This window comes from Triticum aestivum, chromosome 3D (assembly GCF_018294505.1).
Source record: "Triticum aestivum cultivar Chinese Spring chromosome 3D, IWGSC CS RefSeq v2.1, whole genome shotgun sequence".
In the NCBI taxonomy this organism is placed as follows: domain Eukaryota; kingdom Viridiplantae; phylum Streptophyta; class Magnoliopsida; order Poales; family Poaceae; genus Triticum; species Triticum aestivum.
Window position 1 is genome coordinate 610,050,021 of NC_057802.1, and position 19,680 is coordinate 610,069,700.

General features: G+C 45.8%; 1 protein-coding gene and 1 long non-coding RNA gene across 2 annotated transcripts; one reads left to right on the forward strand and one right to left on the reverse strand.

The window, feature by feature from the left end:
• The first annotated feature begins 12,014 nt into the window (after positions 1-12,014).
• Positions 12,015-16,130, forward strand: LOC123080950 (wall-associated receptor kinase-like 1). Its single transcript, XM_044503900.1, has 4 exons — positions 12,015-13,466; positions 13,561-14,010; positions 14,516-14,665; positions 14,737-16,130. The coding sequence occupies exons 1-4, from the start codon at positions 12,593-12,595 to the stop codon at positions 15,960-15,962; spliced, it is 2,700 nt and encodes an 899-aa protein (XP_044359835.1). The 5' UTR covers positions 12,015-12,592; the 3' UTR covers positions 15,963-16,130.
• LOC123080951 (uncharacterized) lies at positions 14,731-17,336 on the reverse strand. The gene is made up of 3 exons (XR_006438602.1): positions 16,941-17,336; positions 16,681-16,829; positions 14,731-14,901 (listed from the first exon to the last, which is right to left on the reverse strand). It is a non-coding gene; the product is annotated as an uncharacterized lncRNA (long non-coding RNA).
• Positions 17,337-19,680: the final 2,344 nt, after the last annotated feature.

A 19,680-nucleotide genomic window follows, 5' to 3' on the forward strand; every position in this document is an offset into this window, starting at 1 on the left:
CTACTACTTTTGTGGTTGAATTGCTCATTCCTACAAAACTGTGGATACTAAACCAAATCACACATTTGACCTGTGGCCTAAATCAAATCACGATCTGACCTGGTCTCGAAAAAATTTCACATAACAGACCGTTTTGGGTGGCGCCCAACAGTCGGGCGCTGCACTGCACTATGCAGCGCCTTTGACTAAGGCGTCGCATGCCCGGCCAGCTTGGCACCCCGGGGCCAGGTGCGGCCCCACAGCTAGCTGTGCAACGCCTAAGAGCTAGGCGCCACACTTGTAATGTGGAGCGCCTAGCTCTTAGGCGCTGCACAGTCTGTTTGTCACTTAGGCTAGCCCCACCCTCTCTCCCTCCCACCCCACCCCACCCAATCCCTAAGCCTTGCGGCCCTCCTCTCTTCCCCTCTCCCCCCCTCTCAAATCCTTCTCAAATCTTGCAAATCCGGAGTGTTTGACCGTGGAGTTCGAAGCCAACCCCTCCCTTAAGGTATTCTCCTCCGATCCCCTCGTTTTCATCCATAGGAATTGTCACATTTGCTCAAATCTTGCTAGTTTAGGGAAACCCTAGTTTTGGCTTGGATTTGGAAATTTGTGTTGATGTTGGTGTTAGGGTTATGGTTAGGCTTCATACTATGCTAGGGTTAGGGTTATGTGTGTTTGATGTTGGTGTTAGGGTTATGCTATGGTTAGGGTTGTGGTTATTGTTAAGTGGGGGTTAGGCTTATTGTTTCATATATATGTTAGGGGTTATGTATTTTGTGCAAATATTTTGTTAAGTCCTTACTTGATATATGTGTGTTTTTGATTATTGTAGGGATGGGAAGAACATGTGTTTATGTTCATCATGTGGATAAAGAGGCCTTTTTGAAAGGCAATGTTGAGCCGGACCCGGATGAGCTTGACTTGGTGTTTGAGAGTAGTCCTAGCTATGCGGATGTCTTGGAACAAGTGAGGAAGGATTTGAATTGGGTGGACCCAAGTGATGTTGTTGAGTTCGAGGGAAGGCATAATGTTGGTTTTGGAATGCACATCCGTTGGAAGACAATGCATGTGAACTCGGAGCAACGTTGGGTTGCATACAAGGAGACGGTTGCGGAATCTCTAGACAAGGCTCTTGAGTTATTTGCCTCCAAGAAGGTTGAGTCTAGTTTGCATTTGGATTTGAACCGGGACCCCTCCCCGTTGGTTGCTAGTACTCCCCCACCCATGAACCAAGATCAAGTTAGTGAACCTCATTTGACGCAACAAGTTTGGCCAACATTGAGCCCGGTTTCAAACAACCCGAATGAAGCTTTTGAAGAGGACAATTATGAGTACGAGGAGGATGACAACGAAGTTGATCTCCATGACAACAATGTGGGTGATCTCGAGCAATATCATGTGCAAGAGACAATGGACCAATCCATCCCTTTTTCTCGCGCATATGCATCGGACTCCGATGACGATGGTCCCGATGAAGAAGTTGATGAGGGGTTCAAGCCCAAGGAGGCCCAAGCATTTAACAAGCTATTCGGGCGGGATCACAAGACACCATCGTTCAAGGAAATTAGTCTCGCGGATGAAGCCATTGTAGATGGTGGCAAATGTATATCTCTTGGAGCTAGGCCAAGTTCTCACCGTGATTTGGAAGACGGCAAGAACGGGATATATCCTGGTTGTGAGTTTCAATCCTTCTTGGAGTTGAAGATGTGGCTCGACAACTACTCGATTACGCATTATCGTCCACATAAAGTGGCCAACTCGGACGTCAAAGTGCGTTACACGGTTAAATGTGAAGTGCCAAGATGTCCATGGATTGTGCGTGCAAGGCCATGGAAAGGAGGTCCCACTTGGCGCATAGTGAGTTGTACGTCAAGTCACATGTGTCGACACAAGAATGCGGATGGCAAGCTTGTGTACCAACAACACAGACAACTCATGTCCGAGTTCATTGCTTATAGGTTATCCAACCAAATATCCACACTTCCAATAATGAGCATCAAGAGTGTCATTGACCTTGTGAAAGCCATCTTTCATTACAAGGTGAAGTACGGCAAGGCATGGAAGGCGAAGCAAGCCGCATTCAAGATGTTGTATGGCAATTGGGAGGAAGCATACAACCGACTCCCTAGGTTGTTGTTAGCTATGGCCGCCACAAACCCAGGCATGGTTCACGTGGTTGAGCCTCATGGGCACCAAACATTGATTCACAACGGGAGGACCGTCCGAGTATTTGGTCGTGCATTTTGGGCCTTTGAGCAATGCATGAGGGCTTTTGAGCATTGTCGGCCCGTCATCGCCATTGATAGCACATTCTTGACGGGACAATACAAGGGCACTTTATTGGTTACAATAACAAGTGATGCCAATAACCGGGTGTTTCCTTTGGCTTTCGCTTTGGTTGAGAGAACAATGATAACTGGGAGTGGTTCTTGCGTCAACTGAGAACAAGGGTATTAACGGCTGAAAGGGAAATTTGTGTCATATCGGATCGCCATCCTGGAATTCTAAATGCAGTGGTGGTTGACATTCCCGGACATACAAAGTTGCACCATCGATGGTGCATGAGGCACTTTTGTGCAAACTTCTATAGGGCATGTGGTATCAAGGAGTTGGCTGATGATCTTCAAGATTGTTGTCTTGCTTTCACCAACAAGCGGTTTGCCACATTGTTCAATGCATTGCTCAGACACAAGAAACTTGACCCCGGCGGTCTTGAATTTCTCAATAGGAACATTGTCGAAAGGAATATGTGGGCACGCGCTTTCGATGAAGATGGCCGGAGGTACGGTCAAATGACAAGCAATATGGCAGAATGCTTCAATAAGGTGCTCAAGGGTGTACGTGCATTACCCGTCACGGCAATAGTTCAATACACATTTGACAAGATAAATGCATACTTTTTGAAGTACTAAATGGAGACGGATAAGCAGATTGCTGGTGAGAACAAGGATAAGCACAAGTACAATTTCCCACCAAAGGTAGAAGAATGGTTGGAATTTCAATCACGAAAGGCAGACTCCGAAGAAGCTGTACTATATGACGACAACGATTGGATGTTTGAAGTGAAAGAGCCTAGAAGAACCACAAACGGTGGCCACCAACACGGAGGTCGGGCTTTCAAGGTCTCCCTAACACGGTGTAATTGCACTTGCATGAGGCCATCTTTGCTTCATCTCCCATGCTCGCACTTGTTAAACGCATCTCGTGTTAGGAATGTGGACGTCAATCACCCTCTTACCGTGCGGGAGTCCGAGTTCTCAATCATGACTGTCAAGAATACATGGGCTCCCCGGTTTCAGCCGTACTTGGACCGATCACAATGGCCGGAGTATCATGGAGTTCAACTATGGCCGGACCCGGAATTGAAGGTCGTTAGACGGGGAAGACGCCAGACAAAGCGTCTTAGAGGTGACATGGATGGATGGGGCTGTGGTGCCGGTCGAGAAACCGGCACCGGCCAATTCCAAGAGCCTCGTGAGCACTCTCGTTGTGGGGATTGCAATGGTGGGGGACACAACACTAGAACTTGTACCAAACCAAGAAAGAAATCAAAGAAAAATGATGCAAGCACAAGCCAAGCAAATGGTAGCCAACCAAGTCAAACAAGTGCCCAAGTGCCAAACCAATCAAATCAACCAAGCCAACGAGGAACTAGGCAACAAAGAGGGAGTCGACTAGGTCTTAGAAGAGGCCGTGGTGACGGTCTTGGCCATGGTGATGGTGTTGGCCGTGGTGATGGTGGTAGAGGCCGTGGTGACGGACTTGTCCATGGTGTTGGTAGAGGCCGTGGTGATGGTAGAGGCCGTGGTGATGGTCTTGGCCGTGGTGATGGTGGTATAGGCCTTGGTGGTGGTGGTTTTGGCCGTGGTGGTGGTGCTAGAGGCCGCGGTGGTGGTAGAGGCCGTGGTGATGGCCTAGTCCTTGGTGGTGGCTATGGTCGTGGTGATGGCCTAGGCCTTGGTGGTGGTCGTAGTGGAGGAATGTTTTCTTGGCTCAATGGACCATTGTCGTATGTAACTTACTATTATCTTGTTATTTATGTTGTCATTGTCATTTTGCATAGTGCGACTAACTATTAAGTTGCCATTTTCGTAGGTATGGCAACAATGCAGGGGGTGGAGGACTCGGAGGGGGGAGGTGAGATGCCGAAAAAAGAAGAAGAAGAAGAAGAAGAAGAAGAGAGGACCTTGCTTGACGCAAAAATGTGTGATAAAATGTGTGCTACTCTGTGACCTTGTGAACTATAATGTGTGGTCCTATGTGCTACTATGTGACCTTGTGAACTATAATGTGTGGTCCTATGTGCTACTATGTGACCTTATGAACTATAATGTGTGGTCCTATGTGCTATGTGTGTATGACTATGTGATTTGTACTATGTCTTCTTTCTGTGTTTTGGACTACTATATGTGATATCACTTATAGTGTGTATGACATCTATTTGAACCACAAAACAAAAACAGCACTTGTTATTTGAAAACAACAGACAGTGCAGCGCCTAAGAGCTAGGCGCCACACTATACTATGTAGCGCCTAGACCTTAGGCGCTGCACATCTGGACACGCCAGTCCAGAGAGCAACAGAAGGTATCTAGTAGCTTTGCCACCCAAAATATCGCTAAGTCAGGGTGCAGCGCCTAAGACCTAGGCGTCACACTATACTGTGCAGCGCCCGATACCTAGGCGCTGTACTGTGAAGTGTGACACCTAGAACTTGGGCGCTGCACCCTGACTTAGCGATTTTTTGGTGGCAAAAGCTACCGGAAACCTTCTGTTGCTCTCTGGACTGGCATGTCCAGATGTGCAGCGCCTAAGGGCTGGGCGCTGTACTGTGTAGTGTGGCGCCTAGAACTTAGGCGCTGCACACCTGGACATGCCAGTCCAGAGAGACACAGAAGGTATCCAGTAGCATATGCAGTAGTGCAGCGCCCATGGCCTAGGCGCCACACATTAATGTGCAGCGCCTAGCTCTTAGGCGCTACACATATGGAATCTTATGCTGCCCCCACCCCCTCCCACCCATCCCCACCCCACACACCCCCACCCCTCCCCCACACACACAAACCCGAAGCTCAGTGCCTCCCCTCTGCCCTCCTCTCTCCCCCTCTCAAATCCTTGTCAGATTCGGAGATATTGTCCATGGATATCGAAGCCAACCCCTCCCAGAAGGTAATCTCGTCCGATCCCCTCGTTTTCATCCATAGAAAATGTCATATTTGATCAAATCTTGCTAGTTTAGGGAAACCCTAGTTTTGGCTTGGATTTGGAAATTTGTGTTGATGTTTGTGTTACGGTTATGGTTAGGCTTTATACTATGCTAGGGTTAGGGTTATGTGTGTTTGTTGTTGGTGTTAGGGTTATGCTATGGTTATGGTTAGGGTTAGGGTTGTGGTTATTCTTAAGTGGGGGTTAGGGTTAACCAAGAATTCTCGGTTTTGTAGGCATGGCTTCATCCGGTTCCATGACGAGGCCACCGTGTGCTAACCAAGAAGACATGCCGAACAAGTGGGAGGACACATCTTTGGACAAGGTGAAGGAGAAAGATGTCAACATCCCGCCATGTTGGTGTGTCGATGTTTGTAAGGTGAAGGTGTCCACCGACCGAAACAAATCATGGACGGAAGGGCGGAGATATTTTGTATGCCCGAACTATGCTTATGATCGTGCACTTCCAACTAACGCCTATGACCAACCACCGGTAAGCTCGAAAAGTCAAATTTTACTCTCAAATGGGTGTCAACACTAACAAAAAAATTGTATGCAGTCACCGCCTCCTCTGTGCAAGTACTTCACGTGGATAGATCATGAAGTGCCAGAAGATGTCCAAAAGGACCAATATCAAGATTGTCTTAGGCGGCAGCGGCGGTTCGAAGAATCGTTTCAAACAGGCTTGGAGGAAGAGTGTCGTCAGAAGGAGAGGATGGAGCGGAAGAAACGAGAGGAGGAGAGGGCACGCCAAGCGAAACTTGCTCGTGCGGAGGAGAGGGCAAGAAAGCTTGCAAAGGCTCGCAAGGCGCAACAGGAGGACTCGCATGTGACAAGAAGGGGAAATGGCCTCGCTCTACTCAGTAGGGACTTCGCTTCGGTGCACTAGTCATGAAACCAGATGTATCCATGCCGTATTTGTCATGAACTTTGTTCTAGGGCAACATGCCATTTCTAGTCAACTATGTCGTACTAGGCAAAATTGTCATTTCTAATGAATGTGTCGTGAACTATGTCGTAGTAATGTTTGAATTGTCTTAAGTGATGAACTCATAAGTCATAAAATTTGTGTTTGTTCAAATTGTTGTGATGCTCAAGTTATCGTAAGTGTTGGGATGTTCCGGTGAATTGCCATTTGTAGTCAATAGCAGTAAACAGTTATGCAACGCCCAGAGCATAGGCGCTGCACTCTACAGTGCAGCGCCCAAGACAGAGGCGTCACACAGTAGAGTGCAGCGCCTAGCTCTAGGGCGTTGCACGGTGACTTAGCATTTTTTGGGTATGGCCAGTACTGCAATGCTTTTGTATGCATAGCCAGATGTGCAACGCCTAGGGTACAGGCGCTGCATTATACAGTGCAGCGCTTGAGTGCTGAGCGCTGCACTGTATAATGCAGCGCCTGCCTGTTGGGCGCTGCAGTGCTGTTAACTGCTAAAATGCAGTAACTTGATGCATTTTTTGCAGCAAACTGAAGTCAACAAAGATATAATATGGAATGTACTGCTGTAAACTGCAGAAACTCAACAAAGATAACTAATAACTTGAACATCACATAGTTTAGGACAATTCAACATTACTACAAGTTCGCAAACACAAGGACCACACTAATAAGAGTTCACCAACATATGACATAACCTCACAAGTTCGTCAACCTAATGTAATGGCTACAAGGTCACTGATGCCTTCCGCGCATGGTCCTGGTGCCACGCCTGCAGGCAATCTTCTTCTTCCTGTTAGGATGAGCCTCCTCTTCCTACAATTCCTCCTCAACCTCATCATCCAAGGTAGCCATCCGCGAGGTCCCTACGACCACCTTTGGGTTGCCTCTGTTGTCAAAGTCGGTGGGCGTGTATCGGCGTATGGGTTGCCTAGGCTTCAACATATACGCGGACCGAACTTGAGCGTTCGCCAAAGTCATGTCATCATCAAGGTCATCGCCCTATCACACAATGAAACAATATGGTAAAGACCGGCATCATAATCAAATAAGAATCACATCTAAAGGATTAGTCATACCTCTTGGGTGACCACACCCTCATCATCCAGATAAGCATGTGAGGAACTCACATCGTCCCCCTGATGGTGAGATAAGGGGTCTGATGGTGTACCAGACCTAGAGGCTGGAGGTTCATCAAATTCGGGATCACGGCAACCGAGAAGATTCGATAACCGCCTTAATTTCTTGGCCTGACGCTGTAACATGTTCAAGTGTATAAGATATCAAACTCCACAACATATGTAACATGGACACGTGAATGCGATATGTACCTTGAGGAATGCTCGTAGTGAACCATCATCATTTCCTTCTCCAACCGAAGTCTTCTCCAGAATAGACTCGCTTTCATCAGCTGATTTCTTGATCTGGTCGCGCTGCGGATGAGAACGAATAAACGCGTTAGCCATTCAAACAGGTGTAATACGGCCAACGGGAAAGTAAAGAAGGGAACACTTTCCTACAGAGTTAATGGCCGGAACAGTAGGAACTCCTTGCCCTTCCTTGATATCTTTGTTGTACCGCCGCTTCGATACATCCTCAAAGTTTATGGGCTCTTCAAGAATATCATCATTGTATGCCAGCCGGCATATCTCAACTCGAGTACTTCCAAGAAACCATCGTAGGTAGTTATCGAAAGCAAGTGAGTTATGCTCACGAAGCTGGGCTCGTGCACTGTTACGAGCTTGCTCCACACTAAGATGGAAGCAAGTAACATACTGTGCATGATGCTTGTCCCAGTCCTTTATCTTCCGCTGCTTTCCCCTGTCCAACCTACATGGTACAAAACCAAACATTAGCAAAATCAAAAAAAGGAGTGCAGATGCTTAGTCAATACGCAGACATGCTCTCTTACCTATGAAGTGCTTTGTCCGTGTCCACCCAATCCGGCGGGTGAGGCTGGAACAGACCAAACTGGCGATACACGCGATGTGGCAAATGAAACTCAACCACCCAGTTGCATATCAGTGGGCACCGCATAAGCCAAAGATCCTTATCCCGCAAGCACATCGGGTTGACGCGGAACTCCTCGGTGTACGCAAAGCTCTCACCCGCGTCATATGGCTGCCATACAACCTATGAAATAGGGCAACAATGCAAAATTGATGACTATTTTTCAAGCAAGCATGAGAAATGACTGAAGTAATGACCTCCTTACCTGCTCAGGCGTAATCGTGTCCAACTCGGCAATGTACTTTTGGTACATGAGACTGACATCGTTCGTCATCTCGGATACCACATCCCACTTGTAAGCCCAAGTGGGGCGTCGTAATTCGCCTTCTTCATCCCAAGGTTTAAACGTGACGCTCTTCGGGCGTCCAACAGGCAAACGCTCCCAGCTCCATACAGAAAGTAGAAGCATATTACCACCAATGCCTGCCTTATCTGTGATCCTGCAACACGCATCGTCCAGCTGCATATGAAAGAAAACAATGTTAACTTGACAGCAAGGTTGCATTTGCTAATGAAGAAATGACTTGATAGCAAAACAAAACAAATACTGTCGGTACAAGTAAGCAAGAGTCGCTGAACCCCAGCTCCATCCGCTATCGAAGACGGTCAACGCCTTCAGCAACATCCATGGAGCGTTCTTGCCTGTCGAGTCAGGAAGCAAAGTCCTCGAGACAACGTACCACATATAGACACGAGCATGTGTCTGTATCACATCATCAGTAGCATCCGCAGGGCAATGCACAAAGTTTGCTTGAATCCACGTGAAAGCAGCTCCAGCTGCTTTCCTTTCCTTCTTCTTCGGCTCTTCTCCCTCCTCTACATCAGCCTCAGCCTCGGTAGGAGCCATACCGATAAGAGCAATCATCTGCTCGCGCCACCCATCAGAATCGGTGCTCATACATAGAGGCTTCCCGTCAATAGGAAGCCCGGTGATCAAGGCGACATCCTCGAGCGTCACGGTCATCTCCCCAGTCCGAAGATGGAAACTGTGTGTCTCCGGCCTCCACCGATCAGCAAGAGAGGTCACCAGTGGAGCGTTGAGGTTCGGCGTGGACCGGCTGACCAACTGAATCCACGGGAGGAGTCCTGCCTCCTGGATGTAGGGTGTGTACCGCTCATCGTAGGGCATGGCAGGGCCAGAGAGCCCGTGATACCGAATCTTCAGAGGTTCAAGCTTCTGCAAAAAACAAGTAATGATAAATCTTAGGGCATGTCAATTTCAACTAAAGGCAAATTCGCAAAATATTTAGAGTACTCATTATTACCATCTCCTTCTCGCGCGTCATGTAGGCCCGGTGTTGTGTGTCGTAGACATCATCGAGAAGCCAAACCATCCTTACAAAGTTCAAACAATAAACATATATGAGTTCATTTGCATCTCAAATATCGGTATACACTAAACATCTCATATGTGTTCAACTACAACAATCTCAACATGTTCTTCTCACACAATGAATAAATGATTGTAAATTCTCATATATATATCTAAAAAAAACTCAACATCTCATATCTCAAATAAACTCAACATCTAATATATATCTAAAAATAACTAAACATCACATATATGTCTACAAAACTAAACATCTAATATATATCTACAAAAAACTAAACATCACATATATGTCTACAAAAATAGGCATCTCATATATATCTAAAAAAACTAAACAATCTAGGGTTTCACTAACAAGAATCATATATTGTGAACTAATGAACAACACTACGGTAGTACCACTATTACTACACATCCTAAATCAAGAAAATCAAGCAAAGCAAGGGTTCCACCAAATCTTGAACAAATCTCTTAAATGGCAACAAATTTACGGAGGAAAAGAAAGGGAACGGAGGAGTTTACCTAGTAGGAGGGATTGGAGATCGAATCCACGAATCAAATCTTCAGATCTGAGAGGAATGTGGGGGGGGGGGGGGGGATCCGATGGGGCTCCGCCGCCGCTGCTCTCTGTCCAGAGAGCAACTTCCTGCAGAGGGGAAGAACTGCCTGGGAGGGCTGGCCCGATGCGGCTTAAGTCAATGTGCAGCGCCTAAGCGCTAGGCGCTGCACATTACACTATGTAGCGCTTAGCGCTTAGGCGCTGCACAGCTGGCTGTGGGGCCGCACCTGGCCCCGGGCTGCCACGCTGGCCGGGCGTGCGACGCCTTAGCCGAAGGTGCTGCATAGTGCAGTGCAGCGCCCGGCTGTTGGGCGCCACCCAAAATGGTCTGTTATGTGAATTTTTTTTGAGACCAGGTCAGATCGTGATTTGATTTAGCCCACAGGTCAAATGTGTGATTTCTGCCACTTCTTTTGCTATAAAAGATTATTTTAGTATTGACGTTGCCTGCTGATTTATCGGTGCAGCTGTATGTAGCCGTTTATCTTCATGGTCCAACAAAGATAAATTAACACTAATTACATTGCATACTGTCGTTTGGTTTCATTTATTAAACCGTGGCATACTTGTGAGCTCCAACACATTCATTACGTAGTAATAACTACCTGACATCCTTTATTTGCCAACACACATGAATTAATCATGTGTGGACACAAAGTCAATGCATATTTACTTCCAGCATAGCATTAGCATATTCAAAAATCATGTCCTGCGTTGTACCCATTAACTCACTTTTACTTCTCTACAAATGTATTGGTTCAATAGGGAAACAAAAATTGACTTCAATCCGCATCCCAATGGACATCGATTGTGGTTCAGATTACAGGGAGGTGTGTCTCCATGTGCTCCTCGTCCGCGTCCGTAAAAGTCACTACTACTTTTGTGGTTGAATTGCTCATTCCTACAAAACTGTGGATAATAAACCAAGAAAACAACATGATGCACAAATTTCCATGAATATCTATTGCAAGTGATATTGTTTTTCTAAGCACATGATAACTATTTTATGCAGACTACAGATAGAACCAATTATATAAAATACAAGATACACTTTGTTGCGAGTTTTCTGTTTGAGTTGGTGCAAGTTGAGTTGAGTGTTGTTATTTCAATACCAAGTATATGCATGTGATGCAATATTATTGTTGAACCTGGGACATGCAAGATATATGAGATAACGATTCGACAAACCTTTGATTAACCTCGCTAAGTAATACTCTAGAATTGCTATCTCAGAAAGTGATTTAAGGCCAAACTCTTCATCAATATTATATACATTGGTAATTATTCATTTTTTTCTTACACCTAAAATAATCATGCACTCCAGATACTTCTTTGACTTTAAGAAGGAAAAAGGTTGTTCGACAAAATGGACCGAGAAGCAGACGCACAAGAAGAAACTACAGAAGCAGAAGCAGCGTAACCCGCTGTATGGGTTTTAATCAACACTCGGCCCGTAGACTGGACTAAATGACGAGGGCCCAACCCAATGTGTCTTCTCTCTTCTTCCTCTCAACTCAAAAAACAAAACAAAAAATCTCTCTTCTTCCTCTATCACGGCGGTCCGCCCACCGTCTTGCTCCGCCACCATCCCCGGGCCCGCCTCGCCACCTCCACCGCTGCCCAACCCCATCCAACCTAGCTTGTATTCGTCGCCTGACGCCGCCGTGCCTTGGTTTCTCCTCCTACCCCTAAAATCCCTCCATTCTATTTCTACCATGGCTCCTGATAACGCACCGTGCACAGCAGCTCGTCGTCCATGGCGGAATCTGCTCTCTTCTCCACCGCCATCTCCCATTTCTTTCCTTTGGATACGCCAGCTAAAAGATTGAGCGGTGTCCAAGCAACCTCAGGCATTGGTTCTACTCTGTTTTTTCCGTCTTCTGAAAGATTGATTTCTGATTGATTCCTTGTCTGTAGTTTATCAGCAGTGTTCACAATTTTCACTCGGTGCTCTTCCTGGTTGCAGCTTAATTAAGGAAACAACAGCTGAATGGGGATGGAGTTCAGTTACTGTTACTAGGTGCCAGTTGGAAGGACTGAAGATTCTTCACCAGGTGGGGACTGAAGATTGCTTAGCCGGCTTCCATTGTTGACGAGCAGGATGGCATTCACAACAGGTTGCATGGTACGATTCCTCGTCCCCCATTTACATACTGTAATTTCCTCTCAATGTTGGCATGAACTTTCTTGTGTAGAGCAAACCTTTGGGAGCCCACAGAATCACAAGTGAACTGTGTAACGTGGTTTGTCAGGAACAGACTTAGACTAGCCCCTTTAGTGGACCGACCTGCTAAGGTCATGGTCCTGGTCTTCTCCTTCACATCCCATCAAGGTACACCACATCCACATCCACATGGGCAGCATGATTGATCATCTGCTTTCACATGCCATCCAAGCACACAGCATCCATATCCACATTCACACGAATCCTCTTCCGGTCATCCTTGGGTTAACTGTAAGTTTGTAACCATTGCTATATATATGCAGCAAAGGATACCTAGAAGAGAAGGCACCGCTGCCTGACCTGAATTTTTCTAGTGCAGGGTGTAGTGTAGAACTCTAGATTGATCATGGAAATCTTCCCGTTGATGCTTTCTCTATTGGTGCTCGGGTCACTGGGAAAGCTAACAACTCTGGCATCCGGAGTTGTAACAGGCCTGCAGAACCCTGAGGGGAACTGGGCGCAACCATCCCGTGCCGGTGGCATGCTCCATGGCTGCCCGACGAGCTGCGGCACTGTGAGCTTCGGCTATCCCTTTGGCATCGGATCCAGGTGCTCCCGTGGACCGGACTTCAACCTCATTTGCAACAACACCAGTCAGTCCCCCAGGCTCTTCTTGTACGACGGCATCACCGAGGTGACCAACTTTGACGATGCTCGTATCACGGTCTCCTTTTCGCATACCATCACCCTGAAATCTGGTGTGAGTGTCTACTATTTCTCTTTGGAACCGCCTGGGAGGTCCTTCGATATTGATTCCTTTGCTCTAGCCTTCATTGGTTGCGGCCTAGAGGTGTACTCTGTGGAAGGGAATGACACCAATTCAATATGCACAACAATGTGCTCAGACCCAGAAATCACAGAGATGGAGGCTATGCACAACTGTAATGGAATTGGATGCTGTGGCTATAGTCAGGCAAGCTATGCCAGCACTTATCAGTTCAAATTGGTCTACCGCCACAACACAAAAAACATCAGCACGACCTCCAACCAGGCCTCCCAGTTGTGGGATAAAATCAGCATAAGTGCTGATGGCTCACAGCTCTCATGGAAATTAGGGGATCAACCCACCTGTGCTGCCTGTGTCAGCGAGCATGCCGAGTGCAGGCAGAACGATCCACTAGGTGTATACGGTGCACCAACAAGTGGCTACAACTGCATCTGCGATGACGGCTATTCAGGCAACCCCTACATTCCACATGGCTGCTCCACCGATGAGAAAGGTAACTTTGTTTGTCCTAATGAAGCGAACAACATACAGCTGCTATTAGGCATTTTGCGCAATGATACATGCTAACCTTTTACTCATCAATTTAGGGTATAATCCAATTCCGAGCAGGGCTAACTGTACCCGCTGGTGTGGTAACATTAGTGTGCAATTCCCATTCGGCTTTGAAGAGGGCTGCTTCGCTAGGGAAGAGTTTCACCTCAACTGCACAAATGTGACGTCATCAGCTGCCCTGGTCATGTTGGGGGAGTGCAAGGTCAGTGACATAAATGTCAACGAAGGGACCTTAAATGTCACCAGTGATGTTTCTGAGCAGGGATTCGAAGACACTCATGTTTCCGCATATGGGTCATTTGTGCTTAATAAATGGGTTGCTGCTCATCTAAATTGCACAGAGGCCCAACAGAATAGGTCTGGATATGCTTGTGTGAGTATCAACAGCAAGTGTGTGGAAGTAAGCGATGAAGTGATGACGAGTTACCGCTGCAGATGCTTTGATGGCTTCCAAGGAAATCCATACATCCAAAATGGTTGTCAAGGTACTCCCTCTTTCTAGGTTACAAATGGTACAGCCCCTATAGCTGCAGAAATGTGTATTGTTAGATATTTCTTAATTATAATACTCCAAAAGAAAGTTGTACATATGTATTAAAAGGCATGTTTTATTAATGTACCTGCATGTTAATTACTATCATACATTGATATTTGCACCACCTCTAGTTTGTTTATCATTCATTTATGTTTCATTTAATTGGCTGATGTGCTCCATGTTACTCCCGATGATTCATGATATAAGCAATTTCAGAATTAGTGCCATTCCAAAAAAATAGGTTTGACCATCAATATAGAAAAAATTACAAACATGGGGAATTGATATAGTAGATTAATAGTGAAATATATTTTCATTATATATAATTATTTCTGTTTGAAACAACACATTTTTCAAAAATGTATATGGTAACCATGCTGATGTTCTACAGTTATTGTGAATCAAAGGGAGTACATATTTTGTCAACGCATCTTATAAGATTCTGTTAATTGCAGACATTGATGAGTGCCTTGATCCGAACAAATGTAAAGGGGTCTGTCATAATACCGAAGGAAGTTTCAGTTGTACTGAATGTCCTCGCAAGACTGAGTATGATCCATCAAAAATGAAATGTACTGTGACAAAACAACAGCATCTACTCTTAGGTAAGACTACATTATTGTTACATTCATGATAAAAAAGATAGAAAAAGAAACTTAAAAGAGCTTGCCTGCAGGTATAATTATTGGGCTGTCCTGTGGTTTCGGCGTTCTACTCTTGAGCTCCAGTGCAGTACTTTTCACTCGCAGGTGGAAAAAGAATGTTCAAAAGCAACTACGGAGGAACTATTTCCAAAAGAACCAAGGTCTTCTCCTGGAAACATTGATATCATCTGATGAATCTGCAAATGAGAATACTAAGATATTTTCGTTAGAAGAGATAGAGAAGGCAACAAACAACTTTGATCCTACACGTATCATTGGACGTGGGGGCCATGGCATGGTTTACAAAGGCATATTGTCTGATCAGCGTGTTGTTGCAGTAAAAAAGTCGAAAGTCATTGAGCAGTCTGAGATCAGTCAATTCATCAATGAGGTTGCAGTCCTCACTCAGATAAATCACAGAAATATTGTGAAGCTCTTTGGATGTTGCCTCGAAACCGAGGTTCCACTACTGGTGTATGATTATGTATCCAACGGCTCACTGTCTGAAGTTCTTCATGCAGATGCAAGTGATGGTTTTTCCTTATCTTGGGGTGATTATTTGAGGATTGCTCTGGAAACAGCAGGAGCTCTATCTTATCTCCACTCTTCAGCTTCAATGTCAATCTTCCATCGTGACGTGAAATCCTCAAATATACTCTTGGATGTGAACTACACGGCTAAAGTGTCAGATTTTGGTGCGTCCAGATTGGTTCCTGTCGATCAAACACATATTGTGACGAACGTGCAAGGTACATTCGGGTACTTAGATCCAGAGTATTTCCATACCAGGCAGCTGAACGGGAAGAGCGATGTGTACAGTTGTGGTGTGGTACTAGTGGAGTTGCTTCTCAGAATGAAGCCTATATTTACAAGTGAATCAGGCACAGTCAAAAGTTTGTCAAACTATTTCCTCCAGGAGTTCAATGAGGGAAGAATCACAGATATTGCTAATTCTCAGGTGCTTGAGGAGGCAACAGAGGAAGAGATCAATGGTGTTGCCTCTCTTGCAGAGCGGTGCTTGAGGCTACACGGCAAAGAAAGACCAACCATGAAACAGGTTGAGACAGAACTGCAGACTCTACGGGCAAAACGGATGAACTCATCTCAGCCTGATCCGAGAAATGGAGAACATATGCAACCAAGGTCGTTAACTCAAAGGAGTAGATCTGCTCGGCAATTGTCCGCACAGCCAGGTGGTAGCCAACGACGCTATAGCTTGGAGGCAGAGTTCTTGTCATCTGCTAGCCTACCACGCTAGATGAGGCTATTGAGCTTATTAATAATGGATAATTTATTTCCCTCTTTTGTGAACTGTTCCTAGAACCTGTATTACAGGCTAGTTAGGTTGGTACTGTAATAAGTCATGATTTTATCAAATTCTCGGTTGGAATTATGCTTGCTGATATATGTAGACTAAATTTTGTTACCCTGAGATGATTAGAAGAGATGTAGTGGATTATATTAGCAATGATTTTGGCACTCATGCTGTCTTGTCGTTGCCGCCATTAGACATTGCTGTGTTTTCTCGGCGTTTCTTTTAGTACAAATATATGGTTCAAGTTTTTTCTCTCGGCGCAAATATGACAGGCATTCAGATACATGTTCGGGAAACAGAAGGAGAATGCACTATATATATCCAACTCTAAAATTCGTTGGGGTCCATCACACCGCTGCTGTCCTTATCCAAGCTGTACCTCCAGTGTCAAACAGCAAAGGCGTCGAAAGAATTGAGTGCGTGTTTTGTATGCTGAAATCGAGGATGTCAAAACAATCCCAGGCATTGGGTTCTCTCCCATGAACCACAAGCCAAATGATACGATGTGACTTGTTCATTGCTATAATGACAGGAAATTCATGCCAAGCTTAGATGGAGAACTGCACAACTGAAAGCCCTTGCCGTGCAAACTGGTGGTAACATTTGAGCAGAGAAGCCAAAGCTACCGCATAAAAAAATGTCAGTCTGCACAGAAACTCACCGGCAGGTGGGCATCGTTTGTATGCGGAACGGTACTGCACAAGCGCAATCGATTGTGGATGCCGCCCCCATCAACCCCGGCAGCCGTCTGGCAATCTTCAGTCCAGCATAGTGGAAGATAAGCTAACTGACAACAGCTACTAACAGTAACTGAACTCATCCCCAATTTTAGCAACCGAGGGCATACCGAAGCAAAAAATTCAGACCGCTGGAGACTGATTCGAGATACAGGTTGAAATAAGAAATTAACAAGAAACGCACCTGTAAACGGATTGATTTGGATTTTGAGGGCAACAAGTGGATTTTGAGATCACCAGAACTGAAGAGCACCAACAAGTGTTAGGGACTTAGGAAGTTGCGCCCATTTTTCCGCAGCCTTCTCCACCATCGCACAAACTCGAAGAAGTTGGCGCTCTCGCTTGCTCGCTTCTCTCTATCACGCCGCCGGGAGCGTGGGGAGGCGGCTCCTTTTAATCGGCGACGGTGTGTAGTGTGTCTGGGGAAGAGTCGGGGGTGTGGGGGGTGGGGGCGGCACTGTGTCTCAGGTCGGCGGTTCATATGGCGAGACTGGCGCCGGCGGCGGGGGAGCAAGACGGCGGACGGAGGCGCCGGCCGATTGGACCGCCGTGGTGGAGGAAGACAGAGAGAAAAATTGGGTTGAGCCCTCTTTTTTTCTAGCAACAGTTGGGCCCTCATTTTTGCCTTCCGTCCTGGGGCCGAAGCCCATAATGCGGCCCATGCTCGAACGTTCTTCTCCTGCTCTGTCCAGTGTAACTCCACTTCCCCGTCAAAAAATAGTGTAGCTCCAATCCTGATGCTCGCATTTATTTCTGGATTTATTTCAGGATTTTCGGCGATGCGCATTCAATGGGAGGAGACGTTCCCGTCGACAACGAGGTGCCTACGATGACTTCGTAAATTTCAAGATGATATGCCGGCTCAGTCTTTCGAAGGTGCTCATAGGGATAGGGTATGCGTGTGTGCGTTTATAGGGGATGAGTGTATGTGCGTGTATATGAGCGCTTCTATCTGTACTGATGTTCAAAAAACAACACTTTTTACCCTCTCTTTTTTGACTTTATACTGCTAGGCAACAGCCTCACAGCTCTTTTTGTCCCTCTTAGTTGGCGAACATTTCTTATGGCAATTTAGTTGTAGGGGGCGGCAATTTCTTCGGACAAACATGACAATTTCACGGTAGAGAAGTCATTTAAAAAAGAAAACTGTCATCATTTGATCTCGATTAAATGTTATGAACGTGTTCGCTAGGAGTCATTTTGAAGCGTTCGCCAGTTAGCATTACCTTTTTTAGCTGCCATGCCCCTGCGAAGCTGTAATCGTCAATGAAATAGCAAACACAAACAAAAGGTGACTACTTGAAGCATTTTTTTGACAAACATAGTACAACCACAAACTCTCACAAAACGCGTACATATACTCACCCTTATAAACGCATGCACGCCCTCCGTATCCATCTCGCTATCGTCTCCCATTGAAATACGGTTTCTTCTTTATGAGACACCAAAGCATCAAACCTAATTGTTGATCCCTCGAGGATTGGTGGTAACACTACCCTCCTAACCATCCAATCACATGTTGGTTTATTTTTTATCACAAACCAAACGAAACAAAGATTCAAAAAGAAAACATCAATCAACGACATACAAACCCTTGCAAAAGCAATCTTACATATGTCGAAAATATGGGGGTGGTGAAGTCTTCATTCTCCTGCATTCACTTGTGACACGTCGTGAGAAAGCTCGTTGCCTCCTCTCGGCCTCTATCTGAGCGGAGCAAATATATTGAACTCAGGAGCTTGTACAAGTAGTGGCCTATAAGTCGTTGATGTAGACCTAAAGGCGCTGTCCACCGTGATCTACGTAGCAAATTGCCGCTACAGAGAAGAAAACGATGGAGAGTTAGAACGCCCTAGATCAAATTAGGCGGACTTAGACAACACAAATCTCACAAGCTCCTAAACGAGGTCAAGATCGGGAGACTTACACAACCACATTGTCTGCTCCGTAGGACAACGCCACTAAGACAAACCTCCTAAAGAAAAAGCTAGATCTGAAATCACACCATCTTCCATACGTTCCCCGATGACACAAAGAGGTATCATCAGATCGAGCAAGAGACTTGGAGACCTTATTCCACTCCAACGACGATGCCATCGTCTCACCACCGTCATTTGAAGACCAAACCCTAAATAATCCTAGCCCTACTGCCATCAAGCCAAAGCACCGGGATCCCCGCTCCCTCCCATCATCATTGCAACAAAACGAAGGGAGAAGGGGACCCTTGCCGGAAAGTTGTAGATCGGCCGCCGCCTCCGCCCTGCCTAGGTTGCATGAGCGGAGGAAAAGAACAGGCTGACATGGGCTTAAGTGAGTGTAGGGATGAAGTAGCGGATCCCCCAACCCACGAAATAGGATAAACTAGATGACAGCCCGTGCGTTGTTCTGGGGATTGGTTGCAATATTATTTGATGAAATTTGAATGAAAATTCTAATAAAAATAATATATTGTGTTCGATAATTATAAAGTTGTGTGTGTATATATATAACATAAATAGCATTTCTCATGCATGTAAAGAGAAACATAATGTGTGTGCTTGATGAGGTGGTATGTGTAGTGAGTTCGGATGTGTGCATGTTGAGAGAGTACGAATAATAATTCTCATACATGTTAAGATGTAGTGGCCTATAAGTCGTTGATGTAGACCTAAAGACGCTGTCCACCGCGATCTACGTAGCAAATTGCCGCTACAGAGTAGAAAACAATGGAGAGTTAGAATGCCCTAGATCCAATTAGGCGGACTTGGACAACACAAATCTCAAGAGCTCCTAAACGAGGTCGAGATCGGGAGACTTTCATCGGTTGAAATTGGAGTTGGAGTATTGAAACACACAACCACATTGTCTGCTCCGTAGGACAACGCCACTAAGACAAACCTCCTAAAGAAAAAGCTAGATCTGAAATCACACCATCCTCCATACGT

What these genes read in the sequence shown, in the direction of transcription:
- LOC123080950 (XM_044503900.1), top strand. Translation starts at nt 12,593, where the DNA reads ATGGAAATCTTCCCGTTGATGCTTTCTCTATTGGTGCTCGGGTCACTG. An exon ending in CTGCTCCACCGATGAGAAAG is followed by an intron (nt 13,467 to 13,560) that starts GTAACTTTGTTT and finishes TCATCAATTTAG; the next exon opens with GGTATAATCCAATTCCGAGC. An exon ending in CATCCAAAATGGTTGTCAAG is followed by an intron (nt 14,011 to 14,515) that starts GTACTCCCTCTT and finishes TGTTAATTGCAG; the next exon opens with ACATTGATGAGTGCCTTGAT.